Source organism: Pseudophryne corroboree, chromosome 3 (assembly GCF_028390025.1).
Source record: "Pseudophryne corroboree isolate aPseCor3 chromosome 3, aPseCor3.hap2, whole genome shotgun sequence".
Lineage (NCBI taxonomy): Eukaryota > Metazoa > Chordata > Amphibia > Anura > Myobatrachidae > Pseudophryne > Pseudophryne corroboree.
In genome coordinates this window covers 657207041-657228565 of record NC_086446.1, presented here as the reverse complement: position 1 = coordinate 657228565, position 21525 = coordinate 657207041, and the positions used below count along the sequence as shown (strand labels likewise).

Genomic DNA, 21525 nt, shown 5'->3' with positions numbered 1-21525 from the left:
ATATTTGCATTTCTGCAACATTTTATTAGTTGATGCTTTATAATCTTATGAACAGCATTTGCTGTGTCTCCTGTGTGAATGGAGAATCCTCCTTAACACATTATTCATTGTCTTCTTCTTCGTCTTCGTCTTCTTCTTCATTCTAATGAAAAGAGAAGATGTACACAGTGTTTAGACTGGTGGTCTGAGCAGAGGGAAAGTAAAGTACGTACAAGAGAGCAGTGGTAATGGAGCTAGACATACCATTTTCATTTCCTTTTTCGGGGGTGCGCACTCTGTGACGCAGCTTTCCTTACAGCAGACCAGAGCTCCTACACAGTCATCATCCTCGCCACAGATTGTCTCTAGTTTTAAAATAGTCATAGATGTGATATTTCAAATACAATACATGTTTTTACTAGTATAAAGATGACAAATACAGTACATTAATAGTTACAAGCAGGTGCAAATGCAGGATTTACCTGGGGGAAGGGGGGTTCCGTGTATATAAATAAGTGTGTGTGTGTGTGTGTGTGTGTGTGTGTGTGTGTGTGTGTGTGTGTGTGTGTGTGTTTTGGAATTTATTTTGGAATTAAAATATAATATCTTTACTGACACGGAAAAAAAATAGCAGCCAAGCAATGAGAAAATATTACACTATATGTAATAGTATCGGGACTGACTCATATGTAAAACTCTCATATTTAATTTGTCTCTTGATTTATTACAGAATATAAACTTTCTTTAAAACCAATGCAATCCTGAGTAGATTAATAACTACTGGAAGTCACCATTGGCATTAATAACAAACTTATCTGTCCTGCCATTTATATACATTCTCTTTGATATGATTTAGGGGCCAATTCAGTAAGGATTGTAAAAATTACAAATTTGCAAAAATTGCGACCATTCGCAAAATTGCGAAAAGCATGCCCAACTGCAACAGTAATTTAATGTTACAAAAATAAGGTGGGCTTGTGAAATGTGCAACTATTGAGAAGACCTAAAAAAATATGCATTATTTGCGTATAAGTTTACAATTTTAAGCATTTTTTGCTTACATGTTTCTGACGTTGCAATTTTTGCAAACAACTGTGTGTTAATCTCAAATATTGCACTACCTACTTTCCTGGCCAAAAAATAAATAAAAATATGGTGTTGCTGTTCTTGAACATGTGTTTGTGTGTGTAGCGATATATATATATATATATATATATATATATATAGTGAGTGGATGAGTTGGCACTCCCTTACTAGTCCCAATGCTGCGCTTGTGCCTTTTCCAAAGAGATTGGTGATTAGGTACCAGCAGGCGCAGCCTAGGATTCATCACAACCTGTCTCGAATGGAACAACAGGCACTTAAAAGTCTAGGATCCTACAGAGACATAGTCATCCGCCCCGCTGATAAGGGGGGCGGGATTGTAATTCTCAACCTGAGCGACTATCTAGAAGAAGCTTACCAACAACTGAACGACCAATCCACCTATGAAAAACTCACCCATGATCCTTCAGTTGAATACAAGACCGAAGTCGACAATTTGCTACAAGCAGCACATAAACAGGGACTTATTTCTTTGAAATTACTTAAGGCTCTTACAAAGCCTCATCCTGAAGTCCCAGTGTTCTTCACGGCACCGAAAATCCACAAAAGCCTTCATTCGCCCCCTGGCCGTCCCATCATCTCGGCCAGGAATTCCATATTCCAACCCATTTCAGTCTTCTTGGACAACATCTTACAACCGTTTATCTTAAGGCACCAAAAATTTATCAAAGACACCACCTGCTTCCTTCAACGACTGGCCACAGTGAATGAAGTACCAGCGGGCACAATTATGTGCGTGGTTGATGTATGTAGCCTCTATACTAGCATACCCTACCAACAGGGTTTACTAGTGATGAAAGAATTCCTAACATCAGAACAAATAAACACCTTGGACCATCAATTGTTTCTTGACCTGTTAGAGCTAATTCTCACACATAATTTCTTTTTATTTGACGGTCATTTATTTCGTCAAAGAACGGGGTGTGCGATGGGGAGCAATGTCTCCCCTTCCTTTGCTAACATCTTTATGTTCAAAGAAGAGGCAGATATTTTTTTCAAGGATCCAGAAATAGCCCAGCACATTCTCCTGTACACTCGTTTCATAGACGATCTATTCATCATGTGGACTGGCCCCCTGGCTACTTTTGAATCCTAATGTCCACAATAAACGCACGGGAGTCACCGATCAAATTTACCTACAACACCAATGACACTACCATCAATTACTTGGATGTCCAGGTGACCATCACGAATGGACAAATACACACGGGTCTCTACACCAAACCCACCGATCAAAATACCCTTCTTCAGGCCAATAGTCATCATCCGAAAGGCCTAATAAAAGGATTACCCAGGTCACAAATGATAAGGATCGCTAGAATCACAAGTGACCGGTCCAAGCTAGAAGATGAAATTGACCGTATGATTTTGAAGTTTCTACATAGGGGATATGACCATAAACAACTATTGGAACACAAACGGGAAATCATGTCAACACCACGTAACATACTTTTTTCCCCTAAAATCAAGAAAAGCGATGTAGAAGCCATTCCTTTTGTTACACAGTACAACACCACTAGTGCAGTGGTCCCCCGTGCATCTAGAGCATTGTGGCCATTGGTTTCCACAGATTCTACTTTACCAATTTTTAAAAACAAACGTCCTATGACATGTTTCACCAGGGGACGCAACATTAAGGATCTGATAGTCTATACGGATGTGACAGGTTTTTCTAAGACGACAGAAAATACAGCTGGGTTTTTGAGCAAAGCGCCCAGGTGCTACAAATGCATAAAATGTACCACCTGCTCACATATGCTAACTGGACCCACATTCAAACATCCACATACCAATCGTGATATGGCTATCAGACACGTACTCACGTGCACGTCTTCATTCATTATTTACATCATAGTATGCCCATGCAACTTGATGTATGTAGGAAAATCAATCAGAACCATGAGAGAGCGAATGGCCTTGCATCGCTCGGCCATCAAAAAAGCCGGCTCGGGCAAAACATCAGATCAACCAGTCGCCAGGCATTTTTTGGAAGCAGGTCACTCCATCAAGGACCTCAAACACATGGCTATTGACCATGTGGAAAAATCAACAAGAGGAGGTGACCGTGAGGGCAGACTCCTCAGATTGGAAGCCAGATGGATTCATCGATTGGGCACCCTCAACCCAGGAGGACTGAACGAGATGATGCCCTGGCATTTATTTGTACACCGATGACAGATTTCACCGGGACTTCCCTACATCTTTATATTATATAATTATTATGTTAGATCTTTTTGTCTTTTAGAGCCCAATTCGAGGCCACTTTCAGCTCACGCCAGTGCTCTTGCTCTACATACTCACAGCTGGGAATATTATAATTTATCTATGTGATGTCTTTACATATATTTATATTTATACATTTACCAACTTGTATGTACACACCTTATTAGGGTGTAGCTGGCTTATCGTTTCCCCCTCCTTCCCCCTTTCCCCCCCCCCCCCCCACCCTGTGATATAATCCCAGCAGAGGATTCAACATTGTCACCCAGGGCCATTACGACCTTTATATTATAAGTATACCCTGTGGACCAATTTAGCCCACACGGGTTCACTTCTCCCTGCATAGATTAAGGGACCCTGGTTATTTCAAGTTAACATGTTATACCAGACACGCTCAATTCCCTCTGCTGCAATTGTACACAGTATATAACAGGTGTGGGCACTGTAACTTTATGTCCGTTCACAACACAGCACTGTACTTCCACGTTTTTTCACAGAACTACACTTCCCATGTCCCTGTGCGGCTACGACACGGACATGGTTGCTAGGATACCGGGCGGCCGCTCGCGGATGATGTCACCGATAAGCGCCGGACCATGTGACTGTTTGGCGCACACGGATCGAACGCACGGGGTTTCTTTCACCTTATAATGGTATGTTTTATTCTTAGCACTTACACACACCTTGACAAAGGGGCATGTAAGCCCCGAAACGTTGGTTTCCCACTGTGTTTTTTGAAATACACTCAACTATTTTCAAGACGCTGAGTGCCGCTCCTTCATTTCTGCTATATATATATATATATATATATATATATATATATATATATATACGGTAGCATAGGTCCGGCACTCCTCGATGAAGCTATAATAATATACCGGTGCCTTCACATGTACTGCAGTACATACATATAGTTACCCCGGTGCGGCACTCGGTACTTGACAAACGGACTCTGGAAACCAGTATAGTTTAACAACGTTTCAGTGCTCGCCGGCACTATCGTCAGGTTTATAAGATTAAACAAGCCATTACATACCTTAAATACACGTGCACCCGTGAAAGACGCCGCGCCGGCGGTTGAGGGAGAACCTCCTCCTTTCCGGACGCAGCTGATTACGTCATCCTAAAGTGACTACCATCACCATAGTAACATACAAACATTAAAACAACGGATCTGTAAATGCAGAATCACATAGTTATAGAATCAAAATAACATTAGTCCCTATCTCAGCTACATATTGATACAAGTATCTAATCATCAAAAGCAGTTAAAACTCAAGTACTCATTTAGCCCGCGTGGGGCTACTACATCCAACCGGTGAATCCATTGGACCTCTCGCTGAATTAATAACCGGTTTCTATCACCACCTCTCACTGGTTTTTTTACCCAGTCAATCATCCTATATTTAATGCTTGCAATTGAATGTTTTTGTTCTGCAAAGTGACGTGCAACAGGTTGATCTGCTCTAGTGCTGCTACTTAAAGCTGCTCTTATTGCAGATCTATGCATGGCCATACGATCTTTAAATCTCCCCTGGGTCTTTCCTATATATGAAAGACCACAGGGGCAGATGATCTGATATACAACATAACTTGAGTTACAAGTAAGATGGTGACGGATCAGAAATTTTTTACCTGTATGGGGGTGATAGAATGAGTCCCCTGGTATCAAGTAACTACAAGTAGTGCAGCCGCATTTAAAACATCCAAAAGCTTTCTTAGAGAGAAAGTGAACAGGTTTATTTTCCTCGTATTTACCTATGTCAGCATGTACTAATAAATCCCTGAGATTTTTCCCCCGGGTATAGCATGGCATAGGATTTATATCTCCAAACGGTAGTTGTCGATCAGATTTAATAATATGCCAGCTATCTTTAATTACCATGTTCACCTCCCTTGAGTGTGTGTTAAATTGATTGACAATGGGCATCTTATTACTCCGTTGATTGGTATTGATTTTTTTAAGCAAGGAATTCCGATCTATTCTTAAAACTTTGTCTCGAGTATGTAAGAGCATTTCTCTAGAATAGCCTCTTACTACTAATTTTTCAATAAGAACTTCAATTTGTTCAGTGGCAATCTCACTGTTCGAATTAATTCTCCAGATGCGTAACATCTGGGAATATGGTAATGAGTTCTTTAGTTTACCCGGGTGACAACTATTATACTGTAATAGAGTATTTCTGTCAGTTGATTTTATGTGCACAGATGTTACAAACTGGTTACCAATTAGTTTAATATCAACATCTAGGAAATCAATTCTTTCCTGACTCATACGGTAAGTAAATTTAACCGGACATGCACTAGAATTATTATCTTCCATTAACTTCACAAAAACATCCACAGGCCCTGTCCAGACAATAAATAAATCGTCAATAAAGCGGGTATATAATGCAATGTGAGACGATACAGCCAAATCTAAAAAGAATAATTCCTGCTCGACCACAAACATAAAAATATTGGCTATTGCCGGGGCTACTGCTGAGCCCATCGAGCAGCCACTCATTTGAATATAATATTTTTTGTCGAACAGGAAATAATTCTTCTTTAGAGTGAACTCTAAAAGTGCTAAGCAAAAATCAATAAATGCCATATCAAAGATATTACTTGCAATCAGAAACCTTTTCACTGCATATAGACAAGAATCATGTGGAATTATTGTGTATAAGCTAACCACATCAGCGCAGATCATCCATGAATTTTCCGGGATCTCACGCAGTGTGGTCAGCTTATTCAGAAACATTGTTGTGTCCAACAAAAAGTTCTTATGCTGTTGTACTAAAGGTTGGAATATTGCGTCCAAATATGTAGAAATTTTGCTTAGCACTTTTAGAGTTCACTCTAAAGAAGAATTATTTCCTGTTCGACAAAAAATATTATATTCAAATGAGTGGCTGCTCGATGGGCTCAGCAGTAGCCCCGGCAATAGCCAATATTTTTATGTTTGTGGTCGAGCAGGAATTATTCTTTTTAGATTTGGCTGTATCGTCTCACATTGCATTATATACCCGCTTTATTGACGATTTATTTATTGTCTGGACAGGGCCTGTGGATGTTTTTGTGAAGTTAATGGAAGATAATAATTCTAGTGCATGTCCGGTTAAATTTACTTACCGTATGAGTCAGGAAAGAATTGATTTCCTAGATGTTGATATTAAACTAATTGGTAACCAGTTTGTAACATCTGTGCACATAAAATCAACTGACAGAAATACTCTATTACAGTATAATAGTTGTCACCCGGGTAAACTAAAGAACTCATTACCATATTCCCAGATGTTACGCATCTGGAGAATTAATTCGAACAGTGAGATTGCCACTGAACAAATTGAAGTTCTTATTGAAAAATTAGTAGTAAGAGGCTATTCTAGAGAAATGCTCTTACATACTCGAGACAAAGTTTTAAGAATAGATCGGAATTCCTTGCTTAAAAAAATCAATACCAATCAACGGAGTAATAAGATGCCCATTGTCAATCAATTTAACACACACTCAAGGGAGGTGAACATGGTAATTAAAGATAGCTGGCATATTATTAAATCTGATCGACAACTACCGTTTGGAGATATAAATCCTATGCCATGCTATACCCGGGGGAAAAATCTCAGGGATTTATTAGTACATGCTGACATAGGTAAATACGAGGAAAATAAACCTGTTCACTTTCTCTCTAAGAAAGCTTTTGGATGTTTTAAATGCGGCTGCACTACTTGTAGTTACTTGATACCAGGGGACTCATTCTATCACCCCCATACAGGTAAAAAATTTCTGATCCGTCACCATCTTACTTGTAACTCAAGTTATGTTGTATATCAGATCATCTGCCCCTGTGGTCTTTCATATATAGGAAAGACCCAGGGGAGATTTAAAGATCGTATGGCCATGCATAGATCTGCAATAAGAGCAGCTTTAAGTAGCAGCACTAGAGCAGATCAACCTGTTGCACGTCACTTTGCAGAACAAAAACATTCAATTGCAAGCATTAAATATAGGATGATTGACTGGGTAAAAAAACCAGTGAGAGGTGGTGATAGAAACCGGTTATTAATTCAGCGAGAGGTCCAATGGATTCACCGGTTGGATGTAGTAGCCCCACGCGGGCTAAATGAGTACTTGAGTTTTAACTGCTTTTGATGATTAGATACTTGTATCAATATGTAGCTGAGATAGGGACTAATGTTATTTTGATTCTATAACTATGTGATTCTGCATTTACAGATCCGTTGTTTTAATGTTTGTATGTTACTATGGTGATGGTAGTCACTTTAGGATGACGTAATCAGCTGCGTCCGGAAAGGAGGAGGTTCTCCCTCAACCGCCGGCGCGGCGTCTTTCACGGGTGCACGTGTATTTAAGGTATGTAATGGCTTGTTTAATCTTATAAACCTGACGATAGTGCCGGCGAGCACTGAAACGTTGTTAAACTATACTGGTTTCCAGAGTCCGTTTGTCAAGTACCGAGTGCCGCACCGGGGTAACTATATATATATATATATATATATATAAAAAATGTAACCAAATGTATGTGGGTATGTTTTGTTAACAAAAAACGTGTTGGTTGCTTAAAAAGCATTAAAAAACTGTTAGGAAGCTATAAAACATTAAGCAGACCCTACAAAATAAAATGCTTGGAAATGTTAATTAACGTTTGCTTTTAAAAAATAGTGTGGACTGTGGTTGTCAAACCTTAAATGTTAGTAAGTGTAAAAACAATTAGGTAACTAACATATATTTTATAAAGAAACGTGTTACAGAGTTTAAAGCTCCCTTACATGTTTAGAAGTTTCAATTAGTGATGAGCGGGTTCGGTTTCTCGGGAACCGAACCCCCCCGAACTTCACCCTTTTTACACGGGTCCGAGCCATACTCGGATTCTCCCGTATGGCTCGGTTAACCCGAGCGCGCCCGAACGTCATCATCTCACTGTCGGATTCTCGCGAGATTCGGATTCTATATAAGCAGCCGCGCGTCGCCGCCATTTTCACTCGTGCATTGCAAATGTTAGGGAGAGGACGTGGCTGGCGTCCTCTCCGTTATTGTTGAACTTGATTGTGCATTATTGCTTAATTGTGGGGAGGGCTGGGGAGCAGCTGTATAATATAGGAGGAGTACAGTGCAGAGTTTTGCTGATCAGTGACCACCAGTTATCCGTTCTCTGCCTGAAAAAAACGCTCCATATCTGTGCTCACAGTGTGCTGCATATATCTGTGCTCACACTGCTTAATTGTGGGGACTGGGGAGCAGCTGTATTATATAGCAGGAGTACAGTGCAGAGTTTTGCTGACAGTGACCACCAGTATACGTTGTCTGCCTGAAAAACACTCCATATCTGTGCTCAGTGTGCTGCTTTATTGTGGGGACTGGGAACCACCAGTATAATATTATATAGGAGGAGTACAGTGCAGAGTTTTGCTGACCAGTGACCACCAGTATACTATATATAGCAGTACGGTACGGAAGGCCACTGCTGTACCTACCTCTGTGTCGTCATTAAGTATACTATCCATCTACATTCTATAACTGTGGTGCATTTTAGTTTTGCAGTTTGCTGACACAGTGACTACCAGTATACTATATATAGCAGTACGGTACGGAAGGCCACTGCTGTACCTACCTCTGTGTCGTCATTAAGTATACTATCCATCTACATTCTATACCTGTGGTGCATTTTAGTTTTGCAGTTTGCTGACACAGTGACCACCAGTATACTATATATAGCAGTACGGTACGGAAGGCCACTGCTGTACCTACCTCTGTGTCGTCATTAAGTATACTATCCATCTACATTCTATAACTGTGGTGCGTCTCTTTTTTTCTTTGCATCATGTGCTGTTTGGGGACAATTTTTTTGAAGTGCCATCCTGTCTGACACTGCAGTGCCACTCCTAGATGGGCCAGGTGTTTGTGTCGGCCACTTGTGTCGCTTAGCTTAGTCACACAGCGACCTTGGTGCGCCTCTTTTTTTCTTTGCATCATGTGCTGTTTGGGGACAATTTTTTTGAAGTGCCATCCTGCCTGACACTGCAGTGCCACTCCTAGATGGGCCAGGTGTTTGTGTCGGCCACTTGTGTCGCTTAGCTTAGCCATCCAGCGACCCCGGTGCAAATTTTAGGACTAAAAATAATACTGTGAGGTGTGAGGTGTTCAGAATAGACTGGAAATGAGTGGAAATTATGGTTATTGAGGTTAGTAATACTATGGGATCAAAATGACCCCCAAATTCTATGATTTAAGCTGTTTTTTAGGGTTTTTTGAAAAAAACACCCGAATCCAAAACACACACGAATCCGACAAAAAAATTTCAGGGAGGTTTTGCCAAAACGCGTCCGAATCCAAAACACGGCCGCGGAACCGAATCCAAAACCAAAACACAAAACCCGAAAAATGTCCGGTGCACATCACTAGTTTCAATACAGCTGAATGTAGTGATTTGTGGTCTGAGGTGTGAGCTTCTTCAGCTGGGTGTAATGAAACAATGATTGTAGTATACATCGAACAGTCTACAACTGAGGTTAACTTGTGCAGAATTTAAAGGGCCATACACATTGAGCGATCCGCCGCCGAGCTGGCCGATGGCTGATCCGACGGCGGGGGGGCAGTGACGGGGGGAGTGAAGTTTCTTCACTCCCCCCGTCACCCGGCTCCATAGAAGTGCAGACAAATATGGACGAGCTCATCCATATTGACCTGCATGCACAGGCGACGGGGCACCAGTGATGAACGAGCTCGGGGCCGCGCATCGTTCATTGCTGGTGCCTCCATACTCAAAGATATGAACGGTATCTCATTCATTAATGAACGAGATCGTTCATATCTTTGAATATTATCGCCAGTGTGTAGGGCCTATAAGGTAGACCTGTAGTCACTCAGAAACTGCACAACATAAATGTGTCATCAGTTGTAAAAATTGCATATGCACCGCATACCAAACATCAGCATACGACCCACAACACGCCCCTGCTTGTAGCCCTTTAGTACGACCCCTACACGCCTACTTTTCGTAGTGCATACGCAGTTTTTGCTTCGTCTCAGAAGTTGTATTTTTTTTTCTCAGTTTTTGTGGTACCGTATATACTCGAGTATAAGCCGACTTTTTCAGCACTTTTTTTTGTGCTGAAAAAGCCACCTCGGCTTATACTCGAGTCAGTGCAGGCAGAGGCAGAGCAGTGTGAAGGAGGGACATGGAGCGCACAGCGCGCGGCGCTCCTGTGTCCCTCCTGCATCTCCGGCGGCAGCAGCGGCGGTTCTATTACAGGAAATACCCGTTCGTGACCTCTGATCACGAACCGGCACTTCCTATAATAGACCCGCCGCGGCCGCCGAAGATGCAGGAGGGACACAGGAGAGCCGCGCACGCTGTGTGCTTCGTGTCCCTCCAGAAGACAGCGCGGGATCGACGGAGGGGTAAGTAACAGCACTGTGGGGCATACCTGGCACTTGGGGAGGGAACGTATCTGGCAGCACTGTGGGGGCATATCTGGCAGCACTGTGGGGGCATATCTGGCAGCACTGTGGGGGCATAACTGGCAGCACTGTGGGGGCATAACTGGCAGCACTGTGGGGGCATATCTGGCAGCACTGTGGGGGCATATCTGGCAGCACTGTGGGGGCATAACTGGCAGCACTGTGGGGGCATATCTGGCAGCACTGTGGGGGCATATCTGGCAGCACTGTGGGGGCATATCTGGCAGCACTGTGGGGGCATATCTGGCAGCACTGTGGGGGCATATCTGGCAGCACTGTGGGGGCATATCTGGCAGCACTGTGGGGGCATATCTGGCAGCACTGTGGGGGCATAACTGGCAGCACTGTGGGGGCATAACTGGCAGCACTGTGGGGGCATATCTGGCAGCACTGTGGGGGCATATCTGGCAGCACTGTGGGGGCATATCTGGCAGCACTGTGGGGGCATAACTGGCAGCACTGTGGGGGCATATCTGGCAGCACTGTGGGGGCATATCTGGCAGCACTGTGGGGGCATATCTGGCAGCACTGTGGGGGCATATCTGGCAGCACTGTGGGGGCATATCTGGCAGCACTGTGGGGGCATATCTGGCAGCACTGTGGGGGCATATCTGGCAGCACTGTGGGGGCATATCTGGCAGCACTGTGGGGGCATATCTGGCACTATGAGGGCATATCTGGCACTGAGGGCTGTGTACGGCTAGAGCTGCATTTCCCACCCTAGGCTTATACTCGAGTCAATAAGTTTTCCCAGGTTTTTGTGGTAGAATTAGGTGCCTCGGCTTATATTCGGGTCGACTTATACTCGAGTATATACGGTATATGGTGCAGATTTAGCGATTTTTGCTGCTTTGCGATCCTTGCTGAATTAGGCCCTTAATGTAGTAAGCACCAGTGTGCAAAATTAAATGGCGCTTACTATCATAGCACAATTGATTACTAAAGAATTAAAAGGGTCATTACGAGTTGATCGCTCGCTAGCTACTTTTTGCAGCCGTGCAAACGCATAGTCGCCGCCCACTGGGGAGTGTATTTTAGCTTTGCAAGTGTGTAAACGCCTGTGCAGCCGAGCACTACAAAAATTGTTTGTGCAGTTTCTGAGTAGGTCTGAACTTACTCAGCCGATGCGATCACTTCAGTCTGTCTGGTCCCCGAATTGACGTCAGACACCCGCCCTGCAAACGCTTGGGACACGCCTGCGTTTTTCCAACCACTCCCTGAAAATGGTCAGCTGACACCCACAAACGCCTTCTTCCTGTGAATCTTCTTGCGATCGGCTGTGCGAATGGATTCTTCGTTAAATCCATCGCCCAGCAATGATACGCTGTGCATGTGCAGAAGTGACCTGATCGCTGCACTGCTAAAAATGGCAGCATGCGATCAGGTCAGAATGACCCCCATAGAGATGCTATGCAAAGCAAATGACGCAGCACAGCATTCTTACCACAGCCTCAAAATGTTATTGCCAATTGACATGGCCATACTAGCCAGCTTTGTGCTGTGCCTTCTAATACACTTATTGCATGTATTATTAAGTTTATTTACATTTTTACACATTATCAGGCAATATTACTACACAAAAGAGTATTGCATATTTTATTTATACTAGTCTGGAAACCACTTATTGTAGTTTAGTATTCAGCCCCTGTGAATTTTGAGACTGAAATACTTTTATTTATTTTATGTTATTCACTTCTTTATTTAATTGGGTATTTTGCACTTTTCAAATTTTTATATAATAATAATAATAATAATAATAATAATAATAATCTCCTATATAATAGCCCTGTGATTCTGTGCCTGGGTTTCTAACGCTGGGCGTGGCTAGGAGCTCCCATTGGGTTAGTGGCAGGTCTATCACACTCAGCCCACAGCTGATTGGCCGAGAAACGCCCTCCCACACAGGTTACATCCAATGGGAGGCTCTGCCCTTTGCCTGCTGTGTTTTCACAGAGCAGGATTAGCAATGGGACTGATGGAGCTGCAGCTCCAGCCCCAGGCCCACAACCCAAAATAGTCCCTCTGCATCTGCAGCAACACACCCTCCAACAATTTACACATAGACATTGATGCAAATTCGAAAGGGGGCGTGGCCACGAGTACAGCTGCGTGACCACGCCCCTTTTCCTATACTTTCAATGGAAGCTTGGAGAGTCAAAAAACGGTACAGACCATAAAAAAAAGGTGCAGCTGGAGGGTATGCCAGACCATAAAAAAAAGGTCATGTACCTGCCAAAAAGGTGCAGCTGGAGGGTATGCCACTGCATCTGCAGCAAGTCTCTGCGCTGTAGATAGGGGAAAAAACAATCCTTTTACTGCAGCGTCCTATGGGGGTCATTCCAAGTTGATCGCTAGCTGCATTCGTTCGCTGTGCAGCGATCAGACTAAAACTCGGCACTTCTGCGCATGCATATGCAGTGCAATGCGCATGTGCGTCTTACTATTACAACAAACAATGTAGTTTTACACAGGGTCTAGCGATGATGCTTTTCAGTCGCATAGGCAGCCGCAGAGTGATTGACAGGAAGAGGGCGTTTCTGGGTGTCAACTGATCATTTTCAGGGAGTGTTCGGAAAAACGCAGGCGTGGCTAGCCGAACGCAGGGCGTGTTCATGACATCAAATCAGGAACTGAATGGTCTGAAGCTGCTCTGAAACTGGGCAAAAAATTTTTGTAGCCGCTCTCCGATCCCTTCGTTCCCACTTTTGCTAAGCTAAAATACACTCCTACTGGGCGGTGGCATAGCGTTTGCACGGCTGCTAAAAACTGCTAGCGAGCGATCAACTCGGAATGACCACCAATGTCTTGCTGCCAGTCCACCTGCCCCCTCCGGCATCAACAATCCCCACTCCCTAGCCGCACCGCAGGTGGAACAAAAGCTGCTGCGGCCACTGGCATAGATGTGTATGAAAGCGGCGCAGCGGAAGACTTTCATAGGCCTCCCTGCGCCGCATACTCTCTGAGCCCCAGAGCCTGCTCTGCGTGTGATGTCACAGAAGTGCCTCCCCACCACAGCCGCACCCAGATGCCCAGAGGCCCTGACTCCGCAACACAGCACCTGGTCTGCCGGCCTGGAAGCCCCGAGATGGTTAATGTAGCGGATATAGAGGGTGATATCGCGGAGGGTAATGTCTGGATGCTGAATCAATGTAAAAGGTGACAGTGCTGTGCACTGCAGTGGGTGTGCAGTCAGGGCCGTTGCTAGAGTGTTCGGCGCCCCCCTGCAAACTATAAATTTGCACCCTCGCATACTTTACAAATGCACAGCGCACATAATGACCCCTGTAGTAGAAACACTTACACATGTAATGCCCCCTGTACCAGAGACGCTTACACATGTAATGCCCCCTGAACCAGTGACGCTTACACATGTCACGCCCCCCCGTACCAGTGACACTTACACAAGTAACGCCCCCTGTAGCAGTGACAATTACACACGTAACGCCCTCTGTACCAGTGCCGCTTAGACACGTAAGGCCCCCTGTACCAGTGCCGCTTACACACGCAACGCCCCCTGTACCAGTGACGCTTACACACGTAACGCCCCCTGTACCAGTGACGCTTACACACGTAACGCCCCCTGTACCAGTGTCGCTTACACACGTAACGCCCCCTGTACCAGTAACACACACATTATGCAGCAGTCACACATACACACACACATATATACAAACACACGCACATACATACTGTACATACATTACACACATACACAGTCACACATATATACAGTATACACAGACACTGTATATATACACACACACTCACTCTCTTTCCAGACACTTATCTAATGAAGTCTGGCTGGCCGAAGCTGTAGCAGATCATCCTCCTGCTGCAGCATGGTCCCGTGTAGCTCCGCCCCTTACTCCCATCTAGCTCCGCCCACTTTGGCTCCCTCCCGGCCACTGAATGTCACACAGGGGAGGGGAGGGGAGGGGGGAGAGGAGGTTTTGTGCTGCCGGCGCCGAGGGGGAGAGGAGGCTTTGTGCTGCCGGCACTGAGGGGGAGAAAAGGTTTTGTGCTTCCGGCGCCGCTGCATGTGTGTAGTGTTACTGACACTGCACAGCACTCACCTTTTACATTGATTCAGCCAGTCACACAGTTCTGCCAGCCAGTCACTATTGTTAGCACCAGTGTCCCAACGCGCCGCATTACAGGGAAGTAGACGCACTACATAAACTACAGCTCCCAGCAGCCCTTAGCGCCTAAGCATTCCGCCCCTTAGGGCTGCTGGGAGCTGTAGTTTATTGCGTACATCTTCTTCCCTGTAATGCGGCACATTGGGACACCGGCGCGAACAATAGTGACTGGCTGCTGTGCGAGTCTCTGGGAGAGCCGCTGCCAAAGGGAGGACAGCAGCTTAGCTGCTGACAGGAGGAGAAGCAGGAGAAGCATTACCCGCCTCTACCCCCCTCGCAGTACCTCCGGGCCCCATCCGCGGCACCCCCACACACCCCCTCCAGCGCCCGCGATAGCTCAGGACCCCCTCCCCCACCCGCAGCGACCCCGCACCCGTACCTCCCGCCACACCACCCCATCCACCCCTCCCCCACCCGGGGCAACCCTGCAACTGCTCCTCCCCCACCCGCAGCGCCTCCGGACCACCACCCGCGGCACCCACGCACCCTCCCCCACTTGCGGCACCACCGCAACCTCCCGTGGCACCCCAGGATCCCATCCGCCTCTTCCCCGCACCCCCTACTCCCCCAACCAAAGCACCTACTAGGTGATTCACCAGGCCCTGCGTGCGCTGTTCACGCCGTTGCAAGGGGCTTCCACCCCTTAACCATTGCACACCCTTTGTCCGTGCAATATTTAACCACTCACACAATTATGCTTGGAGGTAATACTCCATATAATAAAAATATTGCACGCCACAAGGGTGTGCAAGGGTTAAGGGGGCATAGCCCCTTACGACGGTGTGAAGAGCGCCCGTAGGGCGCGATGAATCACCTAGTGCTATAACATTGCTGTATATTTATTCATACATATCATATTCCTCTTTCTGCTGCGATAGATAGATAGATAGATAGATAGATAGATAGATAGATAGATAGATAGATAGACACATTGCACACAGACAGTTCATAACTTAACACACTACACACATGCTGTACACACGCACACACACACACACACACACACATACAGCATAGTATAGTATAGTACAGTATACATCGCCCCGTAGCCTGCACAGCTTATGCCATTTCTCATTCCATACCCGACTGCTGCCTGCCACGAGGTGGGGGTTCAGGAGGTGGGGGTTCAGGGGTAGTGGTCATTTTGACTGTGTGCTATGCGATTGAGTCCGGTGTACCGTAATACTGTATGCAATCCTACAGTAGCTTATCCTCATCGCCCCTGTGTATTTTGGGGATTGTGACGCTCCTTCAGCATTGCCCCATAACCTGCACAAGGGTTCAGGGGCGGCGGCCATTTTGCCAGTGTGCTATGCGATCGAGTCCGGTGTACCATAATGTGCATACTGTGTATTTTAGCTAGGGGATTGTGACGCTCCTTCAGCATTGCCCCATAGTCTGTACAATCTGGACTATAGTATTACTTGCTCCGTAGCCTAGGGCCTCTGTGGGGCAAGGAGTCATAGGTGGTAGCCATTTCTATTCAGTCTGCCCAGCTACAGAATTGTATGTGTACTGTACGGAGCATAGAACCTTAACCTGCATAGAACCTGCACATTATGGTACACCGGACTCGATCGCATAGAACCGCTCATGCAGCTTTGCCCTGGTTTATGTGAATAAAAAAAATAATAAAGTGTCTGAAAAAAACTAACATGCATTCGTACTTAAGGAATCGAACCCGGGACTCTGAGTATAGGAAGCGAAACACTTCACCACTTCGCCGCAGACAAATGTATAAATCCATTGGTTTTGATTATGCTGTAATGGCTACGGGATTAGGACGATAACATACTGTACAAAATTCCTAATCTTGAGAGGCAATAGTGAATTTCTAACACACATCCATTTGCGACAGTGTACACTACTGGTTTTACAGTATGTTTTGTCTGCAGGACTTGGACGCTCACCTACAGTATTCATAAAGTATTGTAGATGGATCATATACTGTATGCTGTACTATTTGCGTCTGTGTCGTACTGTATATACAGTACTGTATTAAATAATGCAGCGTAATGAGTATTTACTGTATGCAGCGTAATGAGACGCCTTAGTAAAGTAGTCCTTATTATGTATTTCAGTATTGTATTTTACGGGAGACCACACGCATGCGCAGTGGTGATTGTAAAAAGCGACATCTGGTGGCTGATCGCAGGTATTACACGTAAAGGTAACGCCAAACGCCATGTCTGCCTCCGTGCGATTAGGTACGCCTCTCTGTGACTAGGCGCGCCTCCCTACGCTGCATATGCTCGATCGGGACAAACGCCTCAGCCACTCAAGATAAAGGTGGCTACATCTGTATATATATATTTATATACATACACACTTACAGTATAGTGTAGTATATATATATATATATATATATACACACACACACATATAGTATATATATATATATATATATATATATATACACACACACATATACATACAGTATATGTAGTACAGTATAGGTATGCACACACACACGGAACTGTGATGAGAAAACTGACAGCGTGTAAGGATAGAGAGCGAACTGCAGTGACTGAGCATGTGCAGCAACTCCCCTGCTCCTAAAACATTTGGTATCCAGAGAGCTCTCTCTCTGTAGTGGCAGCTACGATCGCGGTAGTGGTCGTAGTTGCGGTTTATGTAGAGACGGAGGCATAGCAGTCTCTGTCTCTGAAAAAAAAAATTGGTCCCATGGGTAGGGGGGGGGGGGGGTTTTGGTCCCATGAGGGTGGGGGGTGGGGGGTTTGGTTTCTGGTTACTCAGGAAACTCCCCTGTGTGCATCACTGGTGGTGCTAATTCAAGGCACCTTTGGGCTTTATCTCACCATAACCCTAAAATAATGCCTGCGCCATTCCATAAGTAAAACTTACATTAAACATATTGGGACAAAGATTGTAAGTTTCCAACCACATAGACATTGTGTTTTCATTTTAATACACCATTAATAATACCTTTATGGCAGATCCTGTAAGTAGGGTTAGGCACTAGGGGGAGGGTAAGGGTTAGGCTGCGGGGTGGGTGAGGTTTGAGTTAGATGGGGCGGGGTTACAGTTAGTTTCCGGGAGTGGATGGTTAAGGTTAGGCTGCGAGAGGGGTGGGATAGGGATAGGGTTAGGATTTTGGGTAGTGGTAGGGATAAAATACCATGATGCATCAGGATTCTGTTGGGATGCCACTGTCAGCATTTTGACTGTTGGAATCCCGACTGCCATTATTTCGTATTCCATCCGTTAGTACACATGTAAAACATGACACTGAGTTATTGTACAGTATAAATGACCTTATAACTTAGAAATACTCACTGTACTCAGGATCCACACACATTAGTCCACAGTTGGTGTCACAGCACTTCTGGGCTCCTGTGCAGTTGGTGTCGGATGAGCAGTTTATAACTGTGCAGTCAGTTCCATTAGTGCATGCTGTGGGACAGGCTGCGGCAGAAGAGTTACTGGAGGCAGATGGGCAGTGGGCTCTCATCTCTGCAAGATGTTCTGGGAAAACAAATATACAAATGACAACAAGCCTTGGTAATGTTTCCATAGATTCACATTGCCCAAACTAACCTTGCCACTTCTCCTGATATAAGAACCAGTGTCGATAGAGGGGCTTCTACTGTGTTCCTGTCACCTGCACACAGTAGAGGTTGGTCAGGAGACCGCCGGTCACCATGCCGACCCCGGGATCCCGGCAATCAGATGCCCGACAGGGTGGGCGAGAGCAACAAAGCCTGTCGTGGGCTCGGTGGCAAGTGGGAATAGTCCATGTTAGTTGGCATGCCGACTGTCGGGATAGTGATGGCGGCGGGATGTAGGTGCCAGTATTGTGACTGCCAATCTCCTGACTGCCGGTCACATAACTACATCCCCACAGCAGAAAATGGTATTTGTGGCTGACACAATGTTAAGACTATGAAAGGAGTAGGGGCTAGTGTCGCATCTGAGGCACGGGGCACACATAAATTGATAGACTGCATTTCTATGCATATTGGTTCCACCCAAATAATGGCCACCTCTACTGGATATAGGTTACAGGTTCACTGATAACATTGCTGGAAGGAAGAAAACTATGTAAAGAAAGGAATCAACAACATGTATCTTTCTATGGGTGTGGATTATAGGGTCGACCACACTTAGGTGGACAGTGTCTAGGTCAACCACCATTGGTCGATAGTAAGTAGGTTGACATGGTTTCTAGGTCAACAGGGTCTCTAGGTCGACATGTACAAGGTCGACATGACAGAAGGTCAACATGAGTTTAAAAACAAATGGTGTCATTTTCTCCATAGAGTGACCGGGAACCCCAATTAGTGCACCGTGTCCCATCGCATGGCTCGCCATGCTTCGGGCAAGGTGCCTCGCTCTGCTACTGCTGCGCTCGCCACAGGTTACCGTTCCCAATTGTAGTCCAAGTGGATTGTAAAGCATGAAAAAGTTTAAAAAAATAATAGAAAAACTCATGTCGACCATCTGACATGTCGACCTAGAACATGTCGACATATAGGCTATGTTGACCTAGAGACCATGTCAACCTACTTATTGTCGACCAATAGTGGTCGACCTAGACATTGTCGACTTAAGTGTTGTCGACCTACAGACCGCATACCCTTTTTATGTGACACCTATCACCAGGCACTTATTGTATTATTATTGCTTATCAGATATCAGTATTTCCTGCTTTGCTATGAACATACAGTATATTAGGGCAAAAAGAGAATAAAAAAACATTCATTTGAACAACTGTAAAACATACTTGCCTACCTGACCCTCTCCATGAGGGAGAAAATGCTCTGTTCCTGGACTTTCCTGGTAATGTATGATTGCCATCACCTGTGGTGAAACACCTTTCTTATCAATTAACTAGCTCACCACAGGTGATGGCAATCATACATTACCAGGAAAGTCCAGGAACAGAGCATTTTCTCCCTCATGGAGAGGGTCAGGTAGGCAAGTATGCTGTAAAATGTTTTATAAATATACTAAATTCCACTACTGTCTGTGCCTATTGAAATGCTGGTGTTGTAGAGCTTATACCATACAGACTCCATTTAGTAATACCAATATATGCCTTCATAGAATGGTCACAGCTCTGGTTACACTAAGTTACAGTTACCAAAATACTTTAGTCTACTACAGAGGTTCTCAAACTCGGTCCTCAGGACCCCACACAGTGCATGTTTTGCAGGTAACCCAGCAGGTGCACAGGTGTATAAATTACTCACTGACACATTTTAAAAGGCCCACAGGTGCAGCTAATTATTTCACTTGCGATTCTGTGAGGAGACCTGCAAAACATGCAGTGTGTGGGGTCCTGAGGACCGAGTTTGAGAACCTATGGTCTACTATATATAAAGCATACCTCCCAACATGACCCTCTCCAGGAGGGACAGAATGCTCTGCTCCTGGACTTTTCTCTTAATTTATGATTGCCATCACCTGTGCTGAAACACCTTTCTTATCCATTAACCTGTTCAAAACATGTGATGGCAATCATAAATTAAGGAAAAGTCCAGAAGCAGAGCATTGTGTCCCTCCTGGAGAGGGTCATGTTGGGAGGTATGTATAAAGTAATATATTGCATTTCATAAAGTTCTTACCATGGTCTTTATGGCCACTGTCATGACAACGAGCCACAGTCAACAGTGCGAACAAAAACAGTACTCTGAGCATTCTGGAGTGAAGTAATAGAACTCTCAAGACCAATGTAATATGGAAGCAGCTGTCAGTGTGCTGGGGTGATGCCTGTGTGGTGGCAATCCTATATATACTGTTACAAGCCTACTCACAAAAGAAGACAAACAAAAGAATTATAAAGGACAAGTCAAAAATACATCAATCTATTTAAAACTACAGAAGCAAACATGATATTAAAAAAAGAAAATAAATTCATCATCGTATATTGTATGGTCATAAGACATGGCTTGTAATGACTGATATCATGTTTTCCAAAATCATATTGCATAATGAAAGCTGGGATATTCTTATTGTTGCTTCAGAGCTATTGTTACTGGAAATAAATCCTTTAACCACTAAATGATATTGCTCAAGGAAACCTAGCAGTACAATTATATCTTACCCAAAGTACTTCATCATAAATGTCTTACATTCTCTATACCAGGTGATCTCAAACTATTTTGCTCATGGACCCCATCTGCCTAATCATGCAAGTGCATCGCTTTATAGCAATGCGTTCGCATGTTAACTGGGAAGGGGGGGGACAGGACCTGGCATGCGGGGCGGACTTACCCTGCGCTGAGCTGACCCCGCATGTTAAAGAAGTGAGTTGTAGTTTCGTGATTTTTCTCAAGCCTTTGACTCAAGCTGAATTAGGCCCTTTGTCTGAGCCCATGCACACAAATTATACTGTACAAGGTGGCTAGGATTTGATGCCATTTTACGGGCTAACTAAATGAGAGCACCCATCTTCTGTGTGATGCAATTTAAGAGCATCAATAAGGTGCATTGTCTTTGAATTTTTAAACTAGTCAGCACAACACTAATAGTAATAATAATAATAATAATAATAATAATAATAATAACATTATTAATATCTAATATTCTATTTTTTTGTTGGTGTCGCTTGTCATGTGAGGTTGTATATTTGAATACTCTTTAATTAAAAGTGAAG

At 44.5% G+C, this 21525-nt stretch overlaps 1 protein-coding gene across 1 annotated transcript; it reads right to left on the bottom strand.

The window, feature by feature from the left end:
• Positions 1 to 36: 36 nt before the first annotated feature.
• On the bottom strand, positions 37 to 20619 carry LOC135058127 (waprin-Phi1-like). The gene is made up of 4 exons (XM_063963724.1): positions 20495 to 20619; positions 18204 to 18392; positions 244 to 344; positions 37 to 142 (listed from the first exon to the last, which is right to left on the bottom strand). Exons 1-4 carry the CDS (start codon positions 20565 to 20567, stop codon positions 101 to 103), a joined length of 405 nt encoding a protein of 134 aa, XP_063819794.1. The 5' UTR covers positions 20568 to 20619; the 3' UTR covers positions 37 to 100.
• Between the last annotated feature and the right edge of the window lie 906 nt (positions 20620 to 21525).

Coding starts and splice junctions, on each gene's coding strand:
- LOC135058127 (XM_063963724.1), bottom strand. CDS start 20,567: ATGCTCAGAGTACTGTTTTTGTTCGCACTGTTGACTGTGGCTCGTTGT. Junction 18,393..20,494: donor CAGTGGCCATAAAGACCATG/GTAAGAACTTTA, acceptor TTGTTTTCCCAG/AACATCTTGCAGAGATGAGA. Junction 345..18,203: donor GTGTGTGGATCCTGAGTACA/GTGAGTATTTCT, acceptor TTTTAAAACTAG/AGACAATCTGTGGCGAGGAT.